This window comes from Cyprinodon tularosa, unplaced genomic scaffold (genome assembly GCF_016077235.1).
Source record: "Cyprinodon tularosa strain WSP-4 unplaced genomic scaffold, ASM1607723v1 ctg79, whole genome shotgun sequence".
Taxonomy (NCBI): Eukaryota; Metazoa; Chordata; class Actinopteri; order Cyprinodontiformes; family Cyprinodontidae; genus Cyprinodon; species Cyprinodon tularosa.
Genome location: NW_024039551.1, coordinates 1,195,871 through 1,217,363, shown reverse-complemented (window position 1 = coordinate 1,217,363; position 21,493 = coordinate 1,195,871). Strand labels below are relative to the sequence as shown.

The following is a 21,493-nucleotide window of genomic DNA, read 5'->3' as shown; positions in this document are numbered from 1 at the left end:
AGGCTGCGTGCTGCGTTTAAGGCCCGTTCACTAAAGTCTGTAAAGCAGGTCGAGGACCCCGGCTCTGAAAGATTTACTGCTTATCCACCTGGGAGTGCAAAAAAAACCTGCATTTATATTTAGGTTCTCTGATAATAAACGCATCTTTCTCCGTAATATTTCAGACTGAATATCTTCCATATTTACATCATCACAGCTTATTCTGTGTTAGCTTTATAAGATCCATTTCAACACATTGATTCTGAGACATAATTGAGATCAGTCGGCAGCAACGTGCGTCAGGCCGTCACCGTCGCTCGAAAAGAAAAGCAACTTAAGCGGATGGAAATGGGGGAAGGGTCCAAAACTATGTACAAGCTTGATAAATAAGTAAGTGCATGGTCTGAGGCGTCGCTTTGGAAACATGACCTTTCAGATGAAAGAGTCCTCATCGCGGCATAAACTGGAGTTCAGCTTCCTAACGACGTCACAGCTAGCTGAGACAGAGACGGGCATGCCATTCCGATGCATAACAGCAAAGGGACACGAATGCACTAAAATTCAGCACTTGCAATGTTTGTTTTGTCTGTTTTTCTACGTTTTTCTCTTATCAAACGACTGAAGGAAATATCTATAAAACCAGGATAAGCGTCATCGGGTAAAGCGCCTGGCTTCAGGTCATTCAGATGCTTACAAACAGAGCAGAAGGTGATAGATTGTAGTACTTGTAGTAATAATTCAATCGATAGAACTGATAAGAAAAGCAGCTTTTTGATATAAATGCATCTTAGCATGTACAGCGTTTTTCCTCTTAGAAATGTTTTAGTAAGTTTGTCTGGTCCAGCTTATTCTGCCGGTCTGATTGGAAAAGACGTTGCTCCCGCTGCAGTGGTCTTTCACACCACTGTCCAAAGGGGGGGGGCAAACAGTTTTGGCCCTCTCCATCAGTCCCAGGTAGGCCAGGAAGGAGTGTTTGTGGGAGGAGGGGCAGGGGAGGGCGAGGGGGGACATGTCCGGCCGCCATCTGGAGTGGAGGTGTGAGTTGAATGTGAGGCGGCTGTTGTGGGTGAACAGGGTTGTCAGGGGGATCAGGTGGGCGTGCTCGCCGTTCCTGTACCGCTCTGGCACGTGGCGGGAGGAGGGGGCGAAGAGGGAGGGGCTGCTGCTGATGCTGGTTCTGCCGGCGGGCTCCGGCTGGCGGGACGCGGCCAGCGTCAGGGACAGAGCCACGGACTGCAGCGCCTGAGACGCCGTCAGGCTCATGAGGGGGCTGTTGCTACTACTGCCCCCGCTGCTGCCTTCCACGCCCAACAGGAAGCTCTCCTTGGCCCCCTGCAGCGGTGGCTCCTCCCCTCCCGCCTCCTCCTCCTCCTCCTCCCCTCCGCCCAACCCCTCCACCCCTCTGCTCTGGTGTTTCTTGAGGTGGCGGCTGAAGACGAAGGGGTGCGTGGTGGTGAAAGGGCACTCCTGGCACCCGAAAGTCTGGCGCGGCGCATGCTTCAGCTTCTTGTGCAGGTTGAGGTTGTCCTTGCGCTTGCAGCTGTAAGAGCAGCGGTCGCAGTGGAAGGGCCGCTCGCCCGTGTGCACGCGCACGTGCTCGATGAGCTTGTTGGCCGTTTTGGACAGGTAGCCGCACTGCTCACACTTGTAGTGGTTGCCCAGGCGATGCCCCCGCATGTGGGCCTCCAGCGAGGCCTGGTCCGGCCACAGTCCCTGGCAGATGCGGCAGCGGTACTCCATCTTACAGTGCGTCTTCAGGTGGCACTCCATGGCCGCTGGACGATTGGTGGAGTAGATGCAGAAAGGGCACCTGCTTAATTCAACGAGAGGGGAGGGGGGGCAGAAGACAGCTGAAGGGAAAGTACATCCACAACCATGTAACACAGCTTGACTTTGATTAACAGGAAGTGATGAGGAGGAGGAGGAAGGATAAAAGAAAACTGTCTGGAATGTTTGTGGAAGGTGGTTTAATGTTAAAGGGATGGAGGCGAGCAGGCGTAGGGGGGGGAGGGGGAGAAGGATGGGAGCAGGAGGACATAAGGGGAGATGAAGGAATGAGTGGCACTTACATTTAAATAGCACCTTTCATCTGCTCTGGGCCCCAAAGCGCTTCACAAACCCTGCAGAACAGAATCACCTCAGAACAAATCCTCAGAATGATCAAGGCCTCACTCCCTCCCTGGCTTACAGACACAAACATCTGTCTGCAGCTGCCTGTCTGCCGTCATGGTCAGAGTTTACACACGATCATGGTGGACATGGACGTCCTGCCTGCCATCTTTTATCTTAGCTCTTCTGTTTCCGATTTAAGGAGCAACAAAGCAGGAAGGGAAAGCGCAAAGGGACATTATTGGGCGGCTGGACTATTTTAGTGTTACTATCCTAATATTAATAAAACTGATAAAAACTTTCTTACATCCTTTCATTTTGGTTAATATAATTAGGTCTGAGGCTAAATGGCCCTCTAAAAAAAACACCTCCTCTGGGATTTTAACACTAATTAGCTCTATGATTGTCAAACATATCAATACTGAAACTCTACAAAGCTAATCAATCCTAAAGACAAGTCACTTTGCTATTTATGTTGTTCATTTCCCATTTTTTTGCACAACAAACTGATAATACTTCAGATGCAGTCAGATTGTTTTAATAAATATTTATTTGCACACTTATCTAACTAGCATCTGGGATTCTGTTTAAAAAGCATGTTCTGTGTTTAGACTGAAAAAGGTGCGTTTCTAACCTTAATGAATGAGTATTGACATTTTTCTGTATATTAGGGAAGTTAACAAATGATCGATTTACAATTAACTGTCCATTACAGGTTTATGTGATTACAAATTCTTCCATGCGGTGCTGCTGTATTAGGCTAAACATATGGAACAGGATAGCAGGAGTTTCACATCTTTTTTATACAGAAACCTAATAGGTTTCATCTCAGCCTTCTTTAGGAGTTTTCTAATTTTACATCTACTTCATCTTTGTTATGATAAATCTGAATTATTATAATAATTTTCTTAATAAATCTATAGTGATTAATTTACCATGACATTTATCATATTTGATAGATGCTAAAATAAAATCTGCTGAAGGTCATTTATCTGGCCTTCACATCTAAGCAGATTTACACAACCGGGGAGCGTCTCTGGGAGCCATTTCTAATTATTTCTATTATCGAAATGTCTCTGTGGTTTTAGAAGAGGATCTAAATGGGTTGGATGTTGAGAACAAACCCTGCCACGATGAAGCCGGTTTTGTGCTGTGATCTACTGAAAAGGTCCTGACTTCAAGAAAATGTTCCTACAACATAACTAAGGAAATTACTGTCAACTGAAAAAGGACAAGGCAAGAGATTTACTGTGAGAAAGTAAAAAAGCTGAATAAACTATTTTAGATCCTTTAATTATTTTAGGCAAACCCACCAATGATCGGTGTATGTAAACTTCTGACCAAAACTGTAAATCCTACTTCTGATGGTAAATGTCATTTCTAATCATTTTTAATAACTGGATTTTAGGTTCTGACTACATGACATGGACATAAAAATGCTCCTTCCTCTTGGATTTAGAAAATTTACACCTGGAGAATCATCTTGAAAACATTTAGAGCAGACAGAAGAAACATGTCAGATATTCCAGATGCAGTTGATTTACCCAAAAAACGACAACATGAAACCGCTGCGTGGGGCTAGTGAGGAGCTTCCACTGCAGACATGTCCTAACCTCTGCTTTTGCCCTCAAACAGACGTCCGTTTGCAGCCTCCTAATCGCCTCCAGTGAAATCCACCCAATCAAACATGCTAACTGCTCTAACGTCTGCACAGAAAAACGTGTTGAACACAGATTCCTGTTCATGACGGGATGAGGCGGCAATCGGAATGATTTTTTAATGATTCTGCACATGCACAGACTAGACAAAACAAAAACATGGTGTATGGTCCTCAGAGCTGCACGTTTGGATCTGAACGCCTGTGTGTAGCAGGTTAATGGTCAGCAGGTGGACTGGTGTTGAAGAGCCTGAAATGGTTCCAAAGGTAGAAATGGATGCTTATTTTAGCTCTTAAAGTGGAGATGGACCGAACATAACTATGGGCAGAAAGTTGTGGCATTAGAAATTTAATTTAAACTGCTAGAGTTTGTATATGCACAATTTAAAATTGAATGTAGAGGTTTGAAAGTGAGTTTGATTGAACCAAAGCTGTATTTAGTGACAAAAACTAAGGGAACGTTTCTAGATCACATTTTTAATTATGTGAAATAGAATAAAACCCATTTTTAAGCATGTTAAACTGAATTAAAACAGTTTTTAATTACATGAACCTGAAATAATTTGCTTGGAAACTGTAGTTTATTGCATTGAAATTCCGTTGAACTATTTTCACTTTCTATTCACAAATTGAATTTACTTTAAAAATCAGATTTATTTTCCTTCTATGGTGAGAGACCAGAGTAATCGAACACAGACTGTCGATCGTATGTTAATACCATGCAGCTGTGTTTAGACTTGGCAGATGCTTACCATCGTTTCAAGCAACAAAACAACAAAACTCTCAAGATTGTATTAAATTTCTGATAAAATGTCACAGCTCAGTGAATGACAGGCTAACTGTAAATGTTAACTAAAGATGCTAGATTAGCATAGCCTGCAACGGGTCTTTCATCATCAGTGTTGCCCTTATAGCTTCAAAGAGACAAATTGGATAAATATTCCTAGATAGAACAGATAGACAGAGACATGCAGGGAATTTCCTTTACAGGAAGCGTGTAATGAGCTGAATAAAAACCTGAGAGGTTTGCTGCCTGTCATTTGACACAATTCAATCTGTGTTTGATTGCTCTGGTCACAGAAAAATCTGAACTTTAGAACCGAAACTGAAATGAGTCTGAAGTTTCACTGCAATAAAAATATTTTTCAATCCAAATTAATTCAGTTTCAAATTTATTAAATACAGATTGTATTTTGATTTGATTCAGTGAAATTAAGTTTCAAACAAATACATTTCATTTTGAATATTGTTACAGATTCAATCTGAGCATCTCTGATGGAAAGTTTTTTGCTCCAACATGCCTTTCTACCGGATTATGATAAACAAATGTTTAGTTTTTTGTGCATTAAGCATTTTTTTGTAACTTGAACCAAAGCAAAATTTTCCAGAAATGAAGACTGCAGTAGGAACCTAATGTGAACTCTTGTAAACTTGTCTGATTATCTTTCAGGGTTGCGCCAACAGATTTAATATAATCAGCCCCTTGTCATGCCAGTCCAAGTGTCTGTATTTCTGCTGGAATGTAGATTTCAACAGATCTTTGGCACGGCTGTTCGCTGTGGGCAGAGGGACAACGCACCCTGGGGGGAAGCCCATTTCCAGCTCCTTTTCCACTCTCCCTTCTGTTCAGAGGAGCCGCTGCGGACCCACAGACCGCTGTCTAATAAGTCGGACCTGCCAAGGGAAGCTGTCAAGCAGCAAAACTACAGCTTGCATCGTTTGCTTTTCTGGCAGCAGATAATGAGCAGAGGAAGTGAGGTTAACTGATCTGAGCCACATGGCTGAAATCGCCCTCAAATTGACCGTACATCTTGGTTTCTGTCGTTTACAGGTGTCATCTGTGAGGCTCTCACGCTTCCCTCTTTTTTTTTGCGTTGTTGTGTGATCAGCGCCGTTTGTCTGTTTGATCAAAAAGCTGGTAGAGAGATGCACTCATGCCAAAGAGGAAACAATCTGAGGTTTTATACGGGACATGTTATCCTGTTTTAGTCTGAAATAACCTGCTTTAACCGCAAATTAGCTGGGACTCAACTATGGTAGTTTGACTAAATGTAGCAGGATGGACAAAGCAAAGTGTGGAGGAGTCGAGCCCTTCAAATATATAAAAAAACTGTATAAACTGGTATAAACTGTATAAAGTGCAGCTACCTTCTGCAGCATAGAGAGGCTGGCATTAAGATCCTGGAAAGAACGAAACTGAACAGCTTTGTTTTCTCTTCAAATGAAATTAAGTAGAAATGACATCATCTAAATTAAGCTGGGTATACACTGTGCGATTTTTTCAATAGTTGCCTGCAGCCACAGCTCAAACCTGCGGTTTCGTCGTACAGTGTGAGTTCACAGGTCATGATGTTTGTTTTCTTACTGTGCGGCCCGAAGCTCTGATGCGATCCACCTGCTCACACTGTAGGTCTCAACACCACGTCCGCCTCAGCTCCGCAGTGAGATGGCGCTACTCTGACTCGTCTATCCGGAAGCCAAACGAGTAGAAGAGGAATATGAAGCAGACTAGAGTGAAACGCGCCGCCTTGGCAATTTCTGCAATTTTGTACTGAAAGCTCTAAGAAGAAAAGGTGGCGAAGTATCTGGACAAAGACCTGGCTGAGCAAACATGGCTACTACGGTCTGTACTCCATTTTATTCGCTCCCTTGGCATGCTTTTCATCTGACAGGAAGAAGAAGAATCATTGTTTGCGCATGCCCACTGAGCCATTTGCCCCCGGTACAGTACATGATGCACGATCAGGCTGAAAGTCGGCCAGATCGGAAAATTCTCGCACGAATGCAGAATCGGCCCAAAAAGTGCAAAAATACAGTGTAAGCCCAGCTTTAGGGGCATGGAGCTACATTGTTGACTAAGTTTATTCATAACAACAAACAGAAGAAAAAGATTTAAAACTAAAAAGAAATGTTTAAAGCTACAAATTTAATTTTGTTCCATTTTTGTCTGATAGTTCTTCTATTATACTCTGAGGAGTAAAATGTGCTAAGAGGAATAAGAAATTCCTTTTCTTTAATTAGATTTGTGTTATTTGCTGATAGCTACATAAATATAGGACATCGTTATTGTTCGAAAGACATCTCAATTTCCCACACTTCCTGAATGCAACACCAGGGACCAGCAGTTTAAAACGGGGGGGAAAAAAAGTTTGAAACATTTCTTTTCTGTTTCAAGAGAATCTATTTGTCAAAAGAATAAACTTTTTGGCATCGGTTTAGCTCCATATGACGGTTTCCAGAGTTATTCCAACCATAGTTCTAGAACAGACCAAATCCACCTGCTGACAGTCGGTCGGTGCGGAGAGACTCATCTCCACTGAAGCGTTAATTAAGGCCTTAAAATAAAAAGATAACCTGTTTTAACCAGTTTTTGGGTAAATCCTAACTTTTTGGAGAAATAGAACCATAAAGATCCAGAACCTGTAACTGCAGGCTGAGAAAGAATCTACCTAAAACTATAGAAACGGTTTGGACATCGCTGATCTACATAAACCCAGGCTTTCAGTTCGCCTCAAAGATGAGACAAACAACACTAAGAGAAGCTTGGGTAAAATTTCCGGAGAAGGAAGTCGGTCTGGAAACTCTTCCCCTCAGATCCACTAGATGGCTAAGAGCTGATCACAGCTGGGTGATCCAACAGAACCTTCAAAACCAGTGAAAATGTGTCGACCCAATAGCCGCTCGTGGCATTTAGTTTGAAATATTTGCTGTAAAACTGTGTGTTTCGGGGTTTCTGCATGTAGTGAATAAAACGAGGATGGAGAGGAAGGAGCGGTGGAGGTAGGAACCTGTGTCTGTACTTGCTTTCCTTACTTGAGCCCTCCGGAGGGGACGGTGTGGCACTTCTTGTGCTCCAGCAGCTGCTCGGGCGTCTTGAGGAACTTGTGGCAAACGTCGCATTCAAACATCCGCGTGATGAGGTGGATCTGGAGGTGCCGGTCATACATGCTGCGCGTTTTGCACACAAAGTTGCAGAAAACGCATTCGAAACCTGGAGGAACAAAACAAAGTGAAGATTGGGACAAACTAGAGGTCTGGTTGGTTTCTGGGTTTGACTGTGCACCTGAGGCGATAAAGATCATTTCTGTTATTCTATTCAATTAAATTCAATTCAGTTTATTTCTATAGCGCCAATTCACAATACAAGTCATTACAAGGCACTTTCCAGTTCAACCAGATCATCCAGTCAGCTTGATTCAAAGTTTCTATCTAAGGAAAACCAGTTGATTGCATCGACTCATTGACTCAAATACAATCCCTCACACTAAGCATGCTTGTAGCGACAGTGGAGAGGAAAAACTCCCTTTTAGTAGGAAGAAACCTCCAGCAGAACCAGGCTCAGTGGGAGCGGCCATCTGCCGAGGCCGACTGGGGTTCAAGGAGACAGAAGCAGAGATACAAAAAGCAGCTGTAAAAGGCGGCTTCTAATGCATCGTGTGATAATATACATCTTGCATCATTTGATTGTGTTTTGTTTTAATCATCTTTACTCCTTCCTCTTTGTGTTCATTGTAGCTTAGTTAAGCTAGGTGAGTTTCACTAGATTAGTCAAGAGTTTTTTTCTATAATAGATTTGACTTGAAGCTGAATAATTTATCCCTTCATTTGTTGTCCTAATACACAGCCAATAGAAGAGACAGTGGGAGAAATCACCTCCTGAAAGGAGATGATGACTTCGCTTGTTTGGTTTGAAATAAAAACAAAATCTGATATTTTCTGATCAGAAAAAATATAAATAAACTTAACCGGATGATTCTGATGAAAGTTCCTGTTGTTGAAGCCACAACTAAAGGAGAGACACTGCAATTGGTACAGGGAGCTGAGCTTTAGTTAACCTGAAATATGGTTACATTTAGTGTGTGTGGATCAGAGTTTAATTACTGATCTGCATTGATTAACATTTATCGAGATGTTTTTTAACTCACTGGTAACAATTAGGTTTCCTCACCAGGCCTCAAATAGTCATGTAAAAACTATTTGGCTGACTTCAAGTGTCATCCAGCTATCAGGCACTCCCCTGATAAGGATAAATCTAAAAGCTGCAGGATAAATAATGCTTTAAGATCAATAATCATCAATAATAAGGGGTGAGGTAGAAAGCCTTGATAAAAAACCCTGAATGCTGCACTTTTATTTGCACAACTCTGGCAATTTTTTCTGTTTTAAAATGTTCCCATTTAAATATATTTTTATTTTACACTGTAAATAAAAACTATGATCATGTTTTCTTTATTAATAAATAAAAAAGATCTTTATCTTTTAGAAAAACAATCTGGGAATAAATGTTTTCTAAAAAAGTTTTTATATTTACGCCACATTGACGACCCTGGATTTATTTTGTGCAGAGAAATCCAGATCTGTGCTTTCCTGAAAGGTTTGGAGGTGACAGTGGAACCAAAAAAGGTTGCATGTTTCAACCTATTTCTAAAGATCTCTGTTGGCTGAAGCTTAAATGTGACTAAACCTCCTCTGCAGAGTTGTAACAGAAATGAGATTGATTCCAAAGGTTAAACAATCAATAAATAATAAAAGTATGTGATGCCAAGATTTTATAAATGATAAAGTGAATCAGTTTCCAGATTTTCTTGCCTTTGTCCGACTTGTCCTCGGCTCCTGATTCCGAGTGACTCCCGGAGCTGGCCTGGCTCCCTGCGGAGGAGGGCGGTGCAAGCAGGTTTTTGAGCTCTTCGTTACCGCCGGCGACGTCGCCGCCCTCAGAGCTGTTGAGTGAATCGCTGAGGGCTGAAAGAGACGATGAGGTGCTCTTGGTTTCACTGAGGGGGCTTCTTGAATTCAGACCTGGACAGAAGAGGGAAGAATGGTTTCCCAGTTAGATGACAGGACGGTGAAACCCATCAGAGCTACTGAGGAAGACGGAAAATCAAGGGCCAGAGAAACCCAGAAATAAATCTGTGGGCTGCGTACTGTGCAGACTGCCGTTGTTATCTGCATCCACTAAGACACACACATGCAGAGTAAAAGCAGGCCGCCTCAGCAGAGAGCTGTGCTGCCAGACCAATCAAGATGCAGTGTGCTTTTTATTGATCCTCTGCTCTAAGTCCACAATTCAGCGAGCAGAGAGGGGGAATTAGTGGGTGAGGGGGCGGCGAGGAGCGCGGGTCATGGTCGAGGGATCTAAGATGGCGGGAGCATCTCGGGGGCACAGTTCAAGAAAGGGCATTCGCTCAGGAGGGAGGAAGGAGCCTGGAAATGGTTGACCTCTCTTTTTAATACGGGCTCGGGTGAATGTACAAACGCAGCGGGTACGCTCTCAGAGACGGGCAAATTATTCTGGGATGGAGGATGAATGATTGCCTTCGATCAAATCTCTATATGTAGCAGGTCATTACAGCTTGGTTTTGCAGCTTTTTTTAAATAAAGCTCCCTCGATGCAGGAATCATCATCTGCATTTTTACCAGCCTCAAAAATTAGCTCAATCTGAAGATTTTTTAGAAACACAACAGATTCGACCAGATGAAAAATAAAGAAATATGAACCGAAATGGACCAAACCAACGAACCAAACGTGAATCATTTTTTATATGATCTGGACTTTGACTAGAGCATTACAACAGTATGCATAGAAGGGTACTGTGGGGGTGAGGGCCCTTACATGGCTTCCTTATCTATTAGGGGCCACAGACCAAAAAAGGCTGAAGACCCCCATGTATTTTAAGAGTCTGGGGCTGGAAAGCGAGCTCAAATCATGCCACCCCACCCCCTTGCTTGTACAAGTTGCTTTGCAAGTAGGTTGGTTGGCTTGGAGCTTAGTGCTGCGCCTTACAGCTCTACCTGGGGTTCACCTGTCAGAAGTTCAGTGGTCAGGGTGGTTCTACGTGCTTCAGCTGGTTTTTCTTAATAACAGGACAGAACTGGTGCATGCTTTGATTCGGGTCGGTTGTGTTGGTGACTCAGTGATGAAGAATCAAACCAGCTGCAGCAGCTGCTCATCCTTCGTGTGATTCATGGCATTTTGACTAGGGGTGTAAATAATAATCGTTTTGTATCAATGCGTCGATCCAACAACCGACGATCCGATGCATCGATACGACCGCAAGAGAATCAATTTATGTTTTTTTTTTTCCTCGGGTCTATTTTTATCCATTTGCTCCTGGGCGTAATTATTCCTCCCGTGCTGCGGGGGCACTAAACCTATTTTACCCTCCTACCTCGCTTCCTGGTTATATTCTTACAGCAGTGTGTTGCAGTGAGCTTGACACAGACATTTTTTATTTATGCTCAATATTAAAGCGTGGTCTGAGCTATACGCTGTGGGTTTAGTCCGACAACGGAGGGACATGAGGGCCAAAAAGAGCGGAGATCCAGGTGGAAAAAGCGTCCCTGCGTTCTTGTGCACCTCGCTCTTTTAGCGGGTCAAACTTAACGGTTTCTGCAATTTCGGTCAAAAAACAAAACAACCCGGCCTCCTGTCTGTGGCACTGTTTGCGATAAGCAACAATTTGGGAGAGGAGCAGTGGAGCGTCTGTGGAGGGGGCGGGGACATCTGGAGCCGAGGTATTTCATTGCACTCATTGCACTGATTTTTTGCAGTATTTTTTGATGCAAGGCCTTTCAGAATCTATAACGCAGGGGTATTATTATTTTTCATTAAATGAGGTTTTAATAGGAATAGTGGAGTACAACTTTTCTACTTCTGTTATTTGCTATTGTTTCTAAAAAAAAATGCATAATGCTATTACAGCTTTCATTGACTTATTTCAAATTTGAAACATTGTCTAGCTTGTAAAGTGTAAAAAAAAAAAAAATGAACCAATTAATCGTATCGTGGTGTATTCTTGAGTATCGAAAATAATCGAATCGTTGGGTCAGGAAATCGATACTAAATCGAATCGCCATGATGGGTGTGATTTACACCCCTAGTCCTGACCAACAGCAGGAAACTGGGTCCTGTTCTGCCCGCTCCGAGAGCACTGGAATGGATTCCTGTTTGTGCACTACACCGTTTATAAATATATTTCTAAGTTACTCGTCAAATATGAACCAGGTAGACCCCCCCACTTCCAGTTCCAGAATCAAACCGGTTAAGGAAGCATTTAACTGCTGCTGGGCTTTAAAACCCTGAAACATGGAGAAACCACAAAATTAAGATCATTTTACATAAAATGTGCATTTACCCACAATTTCAGCTAGAGAGACAAATTTGCCTTACTGATAAATAAGATTATCAGTTTGAAATAAGAAAATAACTCTATTATCTTATTTCAAGTGCCTAATATCTAATTATGACATTTTAATCCCAGAAACATTCATTCCATTAGCAGATCATCATCTCTACCTGGTTAAATTTAAGGCAAATGCAAGTAAGAAATCTTCACTTATTTCTAGAGGATATTTTGCAGTGTCCTTTTAATCGTCCTGCAAAAACTGATCTAAAAACAAGTTAATGTTTCTTAAAATATGTGGATTTTATTTAAATGACTATAATGGGCTCTATCAACAGCTCCACTACTTCATGCCCTAAAGGCAGCTCCTTTGTTTCCTGTCTTTCTCCACTGGATGAACTTATTAGTCCAAGTGTGTCTGGCCATCGTCGTTATGGTTACCAAGGTCAGGCACACCTGGATTAATCAGTTGGTCCAGCAATGACAGACAGGAAACAAAGTAGCAGCCTTACGTTCAGGAAGTAGAGGAGTAAAAGGCCATTAAGCAGGTAAATAAAGAGGATCCACCGATGGAATGATGGTAATCAGGCATCTGAAATAAGATAATAGTTTAAAGATAGTTTTAAGATAAATAGTGTTTATTATAAATGTTTTCCTACTTTTCCTATAATCGACTGTATTCACAGTAAACCATGGCCTGTGGAGCTCTTTGGTTTTATTTTCTCAAAGGTTTGATGAATCATTTCTCTCTGCCAACTGATGCTTTTTAATTGTTTTCAAAATGGCCTTTATTGCAGTAATTGTAGGCATGCTAATCTAAGAGCTAAAGCGAAACGAATAAAAAAGTGATGAAACACAAACATCCTGAGAGCAGGGCTGCATTTTTGACAGCAAGGCAAACTGGGAGTTTTTTAGTCTTCACTGATGTGGAGCTGAGAGGATGTTTTAATGATGGCTTTCCCCCAGAAGGGAAGAGGTTTAAGCTAATTGTGGTTTTTGTCCGTATAACGGTGGTGTTTGTCTCGTGTGAGGCAGAGATAAATGCCACACCAGGCTGAGAGGCTGAACCCTCGTCCCCAGAGTGGCGTCGTAAACTCAGCCCGTCTCCAAAGGACTCAGGGCCTATTGATCCCCCCTCCCTCCCTCCGCCCCCTCCAGGCTCAATAAGGACCAACCTTCTCAGATAAACAAGGCCACCATGGAGTACGGAGGACTGTCTGGACTGGACACTCTTACCCCCCACAACCAGGAGCAGAAAAAAACCTCAGCAATAAAGTGAACAAAGGCGTTTTAGACGGAGGAACTCTAATCGACAATCTGAACTCTAAAAGTCTGCAGTCGCTCGATCAGAGGCTGCTTGTTTGTGACCTCTGACTCTGTGTTTTTAAACTTCTGCACTAAACGGGCCCTGATGGTGGTTGGAGACCATCTTCTTCCACAGAAATCACAAACATGATTTGACTCCAGCAGATGCTTCCAGCACAGTGAATGAATTTATCTGGGACTGTATAAGAAACAAAACAATTTTCAAACCCTCCAACCTAAATATCTGTTGGATTCAAGTCTGGACTTGGACTAGGCCAGTCTGAGTCTGCTCTGATCCACAGGATCTCTGGTAGTGGTCAGAGGAGAACCTCCTCCACAACCTCAGCTACCAACAAACATCTGCTCAGTATGAAGCTGCCAGCACCGTGTTACTATGGAGACAGAGGGGTTACTATGGAGACAGAGGTTTCAATCTTATTCAATCAGTTTTCATTGTTCCTCAAAACATAAAAGGACCGCAGCCTGAAGTGACCCAAATCCAATTTTTTTTGCCCATATGCGACCTGGATCTGATCTTTTCATTGCAGTCTGAACAACACAGATCCGATTTCTTCCAATCCGACCCAGGCCACTTGGCTATTTGGTCCTGAATCCGATACGAATCTGAGCTTTTCAACTGCGACCTGTGTGTGAACGGCAGGTCAGATTCATCCGACCTGAATGCCATTAAAACCCGACAAAGGTCACTATTCTGCTTCTTGCTACGCAGAAGCAGCAACAAAAATAACAACCACGGAAGATGATGATGCGGAGAGCAGTATTTATGTTTGAACATATTGAAAAGAATGAGTTTTTATGGTTAGAAAAGACAGCTAGATGCACGCCAACAATACCATCCATGTTTACTTCTGCCTGTGACGTCATTGCGTCCTCTACTGAGCATGCGGGACACTTGCGTTGTATGACTGCAGTTCACACAGGAGATCACATACATGTCGCATTTATTTGGAAATATGAACGGCAACACAAAAAAAAAATCGGATTTCACAAAAAAAAATCAGAATTGAGCATCAAGGCCTTTAGTGTGAATGTAGCCTTAGTTTTCCACCACATGACCTTCTCCATGTAGGCCAGTATGTTCATAGTCTGCAGCCCAAAAGGCTCCTAACAATAGTTTGGATGGAGACTAAGATGAAATTAAACTGCAAAAAATGAAACATAGGCGTCTGATTTTCTTGAAACAAGTGTAATTTTCATTTAATTTGAGCAGGTAAGTAAAACATTTCATCAACGGAATAAGAAAAAAAAAATAATCGATCTTATTTCTAGTCTATAATATCTATTTTATGCTAAGAGCGAGTACCTGTTTAAATGAAAGGAAAATTTACTTCTTTTTTTACTGCATTTTACATCAGTTCTCTCAGTGCAGGTAGACTTCTGGAGGTAGACCCAATTGTTTTATGGGTATTTCCTTTAAGGGGGGGTCATAATAAAGGGTTATAAATAAAGATAAATGTCAATATTTGCAGATGTTTGTTTTAAACATTTTAAGGCCTGAATTATATTCCTTCCACTTACAGTTATAACCAGGGGTGATTCTAGGATCAGACCTTTATGGGTGCTGAGCATCCACAGCGTTTTCTACATTTTTGAAACTTTGGCTTATCACTGATGCCATCATTCTCTAATGCATCATATCTGGGATTTTTGCCAAAAATCCGACAAGCAAAGCAGAAAGCAACATTTTTTGGAGAAGCATTTTCAACCATTTAAATGTTTTGAACCAGTTTTCATGAAAGGTTCTCTTTTCTGTGCTAAACTGAGTGACTGGGAGCTGGAGCGGTTTTAACTGTTCAGGATCAGTACTCTGATCCCCTAAATCAAAAGGCAGATTTTACATTCCTCATCTCCTGCTCCCTCTGTGTCTCATCTTCTTCTCATCTCTCTGTTCTTCTCCTTATTGTATAGTGAAATTAAGCAAGTAGAAAAGCATATAGATGATTAGGAAAATATAATTAGATAGTGAAGAAATAAATATATTGCTGAAAAATCAGCAATCTTTGCTTAATGAAATGAGTCTAAAATGTTTTAATTATTGAGCAATCGGACTGAAATGTGAACAAAAATCATAAAGATGTTTTTAGACTCTGTGTTTTATCAGAAGGTCTGACAGGAAGGCAGCCTGATCCGCCCTCACCTGCGTGGCCGGTACTGATGTGGCTCTTCATGTCGCTCTCGTCCATACAGACGAAGTCACAGACGCTGCAGCAGAGCGAGAACATCCACTGCTCCTTGTCCACATGACGCGACATGTGGCTGACAAACTGGGCATTCAGCTCCGTCTGGAAATCACACACATGGCAGCTGGACGGGGAACAGACAGCAGAAGGAAAAAAAATGGTGAGAATCAGAAAAAGGAGGCGCTCAGCTTTAGTGTTAGATTTGCCTGAATAAATTACCAAATCTATGCCGTCTGCATTCAATAGAGTTTGGATAAAAACAGCTTCAACTGAGGTCTGAAAACAGTTTGAATAATTATTACTTTCTAATGTAAATTTCTACAGTAGAACAGGAAATAGATCATATCGCTGCTATACTAGATTCTCTTCATTGGCTTCCTGTTAAATCCAGAAAATAATTTAAAACCCTGCTTCTCACATATAAAGCACTAAATAACCAAACTCTTTCTTATATCAGATCTGATTGTTCCTTATGTTCCTAACAGAGCACTTCACTCTTAATCTGCAGGTTTACTAGTGGTTCCTAGAATTTCTAAAAGTAGAATGGGAGGCAGATCTTTAAGCTATCAGGCTCCTCTCCTGTGGAACCAACTACCAGTTTTAGTCCGTGAGGCAGACACCCTGTCTACTTTTAAGGCTAGGCTTAAAACTTTTCTTAAAACAGAGTGGTGTTTGCTTAGTCGCTGAGTGAGTAGAGAGGTATATGAGCCCAGCCCATGGGGAGAAATTCAGTGTAAAACCTGTATTTTTTAGTGTAGTCCTGTTTCTCTGACTGTGACTAACTGGATGTCCTCTCTTCATCCTCTAACATGGCTCGGACCTCATCTGCCTGGCTGTGTGTTTCCTGGACGGGGCCGCCTGTGGAGCTGATTGTCAGTTGCCTTTTGTATCTCTGCTTCTGTCTCCTTGAACCCCAGTCGGCCTCAGCAGATGGCCGCTCACACTGAGCCTGGTTCTGCTGGAGGTTTCTTCCTGTTAAAAGGGAGTTTTCCTCTCCACTGTCACTTTAAGCATGCTCAGTATGAGGGATTGCAGAAGAGTCAATGACAAAATGCAAGCGAAGTTCGTCGCCACAGGCTTATCCAGGAGGAGCATGGCTTGCAAGTCAATGACTGGATGCAATCAACTGGTTTTCCTAACCAATCTAACTGAATTTTGTCTGTAAAGATCACATTTAAGGCTTCAGACTCTGAATTGGAAAAAATAAATAAATAATTTACTAATTCAAACTTTTTCTTTTCACAGTCTCTTATTTTGAAGGATCAGAGCACGTTTCCTATAATCAATCCAAATTTAGAGGCGATGGTTTCAAGTATAACTCCATCCAATCATAAGGTGGCGCATTGATGCTCGCCCGCTCTCGTTTCATCACTCATTGGTACCGCTTGTCAGCTGCTTTCCATGTTTTGCAAATGCTAACGTTAGCATTTTTTCAGACGAAAGCAACGACTTCTTTGTTCCTCTGAGCTCCTTAGCTTCCTTCAGTCAAACCAACATTCTAAAGCTTCAGTGATCATTAATTTTTCTTCTTTTTCGTGTCTGTGTTGAATCTGAACGTAACATAGTGAAGAAGCCATTTCTCCGCTCTACTAGGGAACCTGACTCCAACCTACTGTTCCTATTGGTGCAGAATCCTTTCATGTTGACACTGGCATGGTAACCAGAGGAAAGTGTCTAACGCATTTTGGACCCCTCAAGATTTATATTTTCAAAACTTGTTTATTGCATCCTATTTTTTCAGTGAAATGAATCCCTTTATTCTGCATCAGTCTAGATGCTCTGTTGATGGATTAGGTGAGAAAACTTCATTGTTTTATAAACTGATGGATGGATTTTCTTAACTAGCTTCAGTTCATTATCTGAACTGTCTCCTGGTTGTAATTTTCAGATTCATAATTATACTTTTGTTTCATAATCATGACTTTAAATAATAAATCATGATGTAGAAAGTTGTAGTCATAAATCTGTAAACCATATTTCTGATTATTCATCCCATGATCGAGACTTTTATATTAATTTTCCCGTAGTAAAGATATGAGCCTGAAGCTGCCTCAGAGGGTCAGAGGTCAGTCGGCGGGTCCGGCCTCCTTCCAGGTCTGTGTTTGGTGTGTGGAGCCTACCGGTAGTAGTACGGGCAGTTCTTGCGCTCGGTGGCGTCGGCGGTAACGGCGCTGACGATCTGCTCGGCGTCCGTGTTGACCAGCTTCACGGAGTGGATGGACAGGTGCTGATTGAGGTTTGCTCTGCACTTGGCTGCGTAAGGACACAGGTGACACTTGTATTTCCTCTCCTCTGTAACACACACACATAAACCAACCCCTTCCTCCCTTATTCAACGTGTCGAGGGATGTTTCTGTAAAACTAGACGGTTAAAAAAAAACTAAAAAAATTCTAAACTAAATTTCTTTTTGTTTACACTCGTGTATACAAAATGACAAAAATCTAAGTAAAAACAGAAAATCTGGGTTTTTATTCTTACTATAGAATCTCTGCAGAAACACCTTTCCTTTTATGTAAAAACAAATTAGCATAACAACACGTTTGCTCCCCCACTCCGCCTCCAAAAACACTAACATACAACCCATTTGCCCCAAGGACATGGAGCCAGGCAACCTTTGTGTCGCCGGGGAAACCAAAAAGACCATCACTGTGACATATGCCCCTGCTTCTGCTCTCTGTGGTGTGGCCAAGCTGTTCACAGCCAGCGCTCTCAGATGGCCTGTGTGTGTGTTTGGTTGTGTGGGGACATTCGGTACACAAGTCTCCACTTGTGAGCTCTGGTGTCCCAAAAAGGCTCCATTTATCTGGCGTCCAGAGGAAACGCGCTTTTAAAGAAACAAGTAAGGTTGGATTATTATTAGAATCTGGGAACTAACGAGGAAGAAGAGGATGAGGTTGAATGGATCGATGGTAAAAACGCAGAGTAATCAGGTCACCAGGGAGCCAGGAGGATTGTGTGAGTGTGTGTGTGTAGAGTGGAGCAGTCAGAGCGGCATTAGGATGGTAAGTGTGCAGCATCCTTCAAGTCTGGTAATTAGACAGCGTTTTCCCAGAGAGACTAATCATGGTGGTAATCTCTTTAAAGAAAGGGTAATCTGGTCTGGTCAGCCTCATCTATTTACAAACAGCATCTATAGGTTAGAGGAGGGGGCTGGAGCAGAGACCCACCTGTGTGCAGGGACAGGTGTCTGGAGAGGGTCTGCTGCCTGCCGAACACCTTCCTGCAGATGGGACAGGGGAAGAGCTGCTCGTGGAGCTTCCACTGGGCCAGGCCGTTTCCGGGCTCCCCATCCTCCTTCTCCGGGTCTGAAACACAGACAGACGTCAGTCAGTCACCGCTCACATCCACCTCGTCCAGAAATTTTTTTCACCTCGGCTCCAGAGGCTGGAAGCTATTTTATCCAGATTTAATGAAACGGATCAAACAAACAGGAGTAAAATCTGTGGTATAAAGAGGTGCTAACAGCATCACATGGAGAACAAGCGTCCCGTCAGCAGGTCCAGGTCGGGTTCTGAGAACCGGGCCAACATGCCTTTCTCATTCGATGCCCACAAAGTTTAATCCAGGGCACCAGATCAGCTGTTAGATCATCTACCCAACCCGCCTCTGTTTGCTATTGGCCTTTCCAGAACTTTCTGGCCAGGCTACCATGTTCTATGGTTCCTCAACCAATGGAACTTGTGGGGGCAGCTGTTACACTCAGGTTCATTTGGGGGCGTCACTAAAGGGGCGTTTCCTGCCTTCACCTGTGTTAGTGGGACGTCAGCAGATGATACTCAGGTACAAATTCACAGACAGAGGTACTGAGAAGCAGAGAGAAAGATGGAAAACTGGGAAGATAACTGATCATCAAGAAGAACTGTAAAGGTTCTCAGTTAGTTTAAAAGTACTTTAGGAGTCTGGAGCTAAAATGATGGTTTCTAATTAATCACAGACTAATGTGACGATTTATGAACTCCTGAACAGCTACGGTGCCTAAAAGACCTCATTGGAGCCAAACTGCAGGCCATTAACTGAAATAACTAATTTGATCTTTTTCCGTGTTTTACCAGAAAATAAATACACAACATTATGATGATAAATCGAAGGAAAAAAACTAAATCATGGAAACAGGAACTTTTCACAGGAACAATACCCCCTAACCACCCCCCTTTCAGAAGCTTAGACCAGTATCGGGTATTGCAGGCTAACAAAAGCCAAATTACCCGTTTTTCAACTTCAATTTGCATGTTTTCTAAGCCAAAACAAAGCTTTGTTTTTTGGTCCACTCTATAAAGCCTCAAACTCAATGCTACTTCTGAGAATCTGAATTTCAAAATCTACCTGGATGGGAAGCGAAACATCTTCAAACTTGGAAACAAAGTCAAGTGGATTTTTTTTTTGTTACTTTAATGGAAACAGGAAGCCTTCTGAAGCTCAGAGCTCCAAGCAGCTCAGTTCCCTCACTGTTAAGGAATCCTTTAAATGATTCCTGAATCTGGATTGTGATCCGGATCTGGTTCCAAGTCGGGAAGTCGAGCCATACCTGTGGTTCACCGGTCAGAGACTTTATCCATAACATGTTGTTCCTTGAATATATTTGCTCAGTCTGACCATTAAATGTTCAGCTTTAGTAAAATACATTTTCCATATTTAATAAGAAATGGGCAAGTTGTTCATGGTATTGGTCAAAGTGTGAGGCACTACCAGCAGAGCGTAAAGGATCAGCTGACACAGAGGAAGGAGTTCCTGCACCTTAGCCAGTTTATTCTATTAATCTACCAAAGGTTTCTTTACTCTTCTGTATTGTTTTAGATAAGTCTGTCTCTCTCTTAAGAGGTGTATTAAATCATATGAGGTTGAATCCAGCGTCTCCTGATGCTCCTTAAACCATCCACTGTTGGCTTCTGTTAAAGTGTTAAATGTCAGTAAAGTGTCATTCTTTGCCATTTGTCTGAAAAAAAGGCTTCAGAGTCACTTCGGGCTCACTAGTGAACCCAAAACTCTGAATCCAGCATCTGAGTGACGCTCGGAGGGCTGCAGTTTAAATGTGTTGTCAGTGCCGACATCAAACAGGAGTCGTTTCCTCTGGAGGCTGAAGGTAAGCACACCCCGCAGCTCTTCCTCACTGTAAGCCAGAAATAAAGACGGCTGTTTGCCCGCGCTCTCAAAGAACTGAAGCTGCAGCTTTAAATTAAATCTCCACATCTGAAAGGAAGAACTTACAAAAGAAAACATGCTGTACTTTTCCCCATTGTGCTGCTCAACCTCCATAAAGTAAATGAAGACTGATCCACAGACGGCGTTGTTCAGACCGCACTGGTCGGCCTTGAGCTGAGCCAGTATGAGATTATGGAAGAAAACCTGTGTTCCATTGATGACAAATGATGTGGTATTTATACAGCTCTGAATACTTATAAATAAATAAAATAAAGCTGTTCTGTTTTTTCATGCGTTTATGGGGAAGACTTTGGGGCAAGTTCCTAAAGAACAGATGGTGGTGTGAGAAGACGTTCAGCTGCTGCTGGACCGACTCAAGCAACCTTGAGCATTTTTTTCTTTATATGTCAGAGAAAATCTTCTTCTTTGACCCCTAAAATGCAAAGCAGCTCAGTTAAGCTGCCTGCAGTTTGGAATGTTGCTTAAATTTGTGTCACGGCAACTTTTATGGGCTTCAGTAAAGATCATCTTGTTATTGTCCAAGTATAACTCTTGGTTGCTGTTTACTAATGAACACTTAATTTGTCGTTTTAAATACTTTGCCCCAAAAACAAACACATGAATAAAGCACAATCATACTCAGTTTTGCTCCCGCTCTATTTTTAAATATGCAGTAGAGGTATTTAAACGTAGTAGAGGATATTTACCGGTATATAAAACCCGCGCCCTAAAGTCCGGTGCGCCTTATGCGTGTGTTAAATACAGTAATGGCACACATAACTGAGACTGCGCCTTTTAGTACGGTGCGCCTTATGGTTGTGAAAATACGGTACATTAAATTGAGATCAGCCGATGACTGAAATAAAAGCTATTTTTTGAGAGCAATATATGCCATTTGAAGTATTAAAATATGAAAATTTAGAAAAAAATTATTATTCAGATTTAAAATCGTTTGGGGTCACAACAGAATTTTCTTAAA

General features: G+C 42.2%; 1 protein-coding gene across 7 annotated transcripts in view; it reads right to left on the bottom strand.

Moving 5' to 3' along the window:
• Positions 1–582: 582 nt before the first annotated feature.
• Positions 583–21,493, bottom strand: part of znf827 (zinc finger protein 827) — a 102,460-nt gene continuing 81,549 nt past the window's right edge. For 2 of the 7 annotated variants that reach the window (XM_038271054.1, XM_038271055.1), the window contains exons 9-14: positions 18,543–18,680; positions 17,495–17,693; positions 15,332–15,498; positions 9,335–9,544; positions 7,559–7,736; positions 583–1,789 (exon numbers count right to left, since the gene is read on the bottom strand). In XM_038271054.1, coding sequence (XP_038126982.1) covers positions 802–1,789; positions 7,559–7,736; positions 9,335–9,544; positions 15,332–15,498; positions 17,495–17,693; positions 18,543–18,680 — 1,880 coding nt within the window. In that variant the 3' untranslated portion in view covers positions 583–801. Of the gene's footprint in view, positions 1,790–2,048; positions 2,100–7,549; positions 7,737–9,334; positions 9,545–15,331; positions 15,499–17,494; positions 17,694–18,542; positions 18,681–21,493 lie in introns of all 7 variants that reach the window. The other 5 variants (XM_038271059.1, XM_038271058.1, XM_038271057.1 and 2 more) reach the window with 5 other exon arrangements.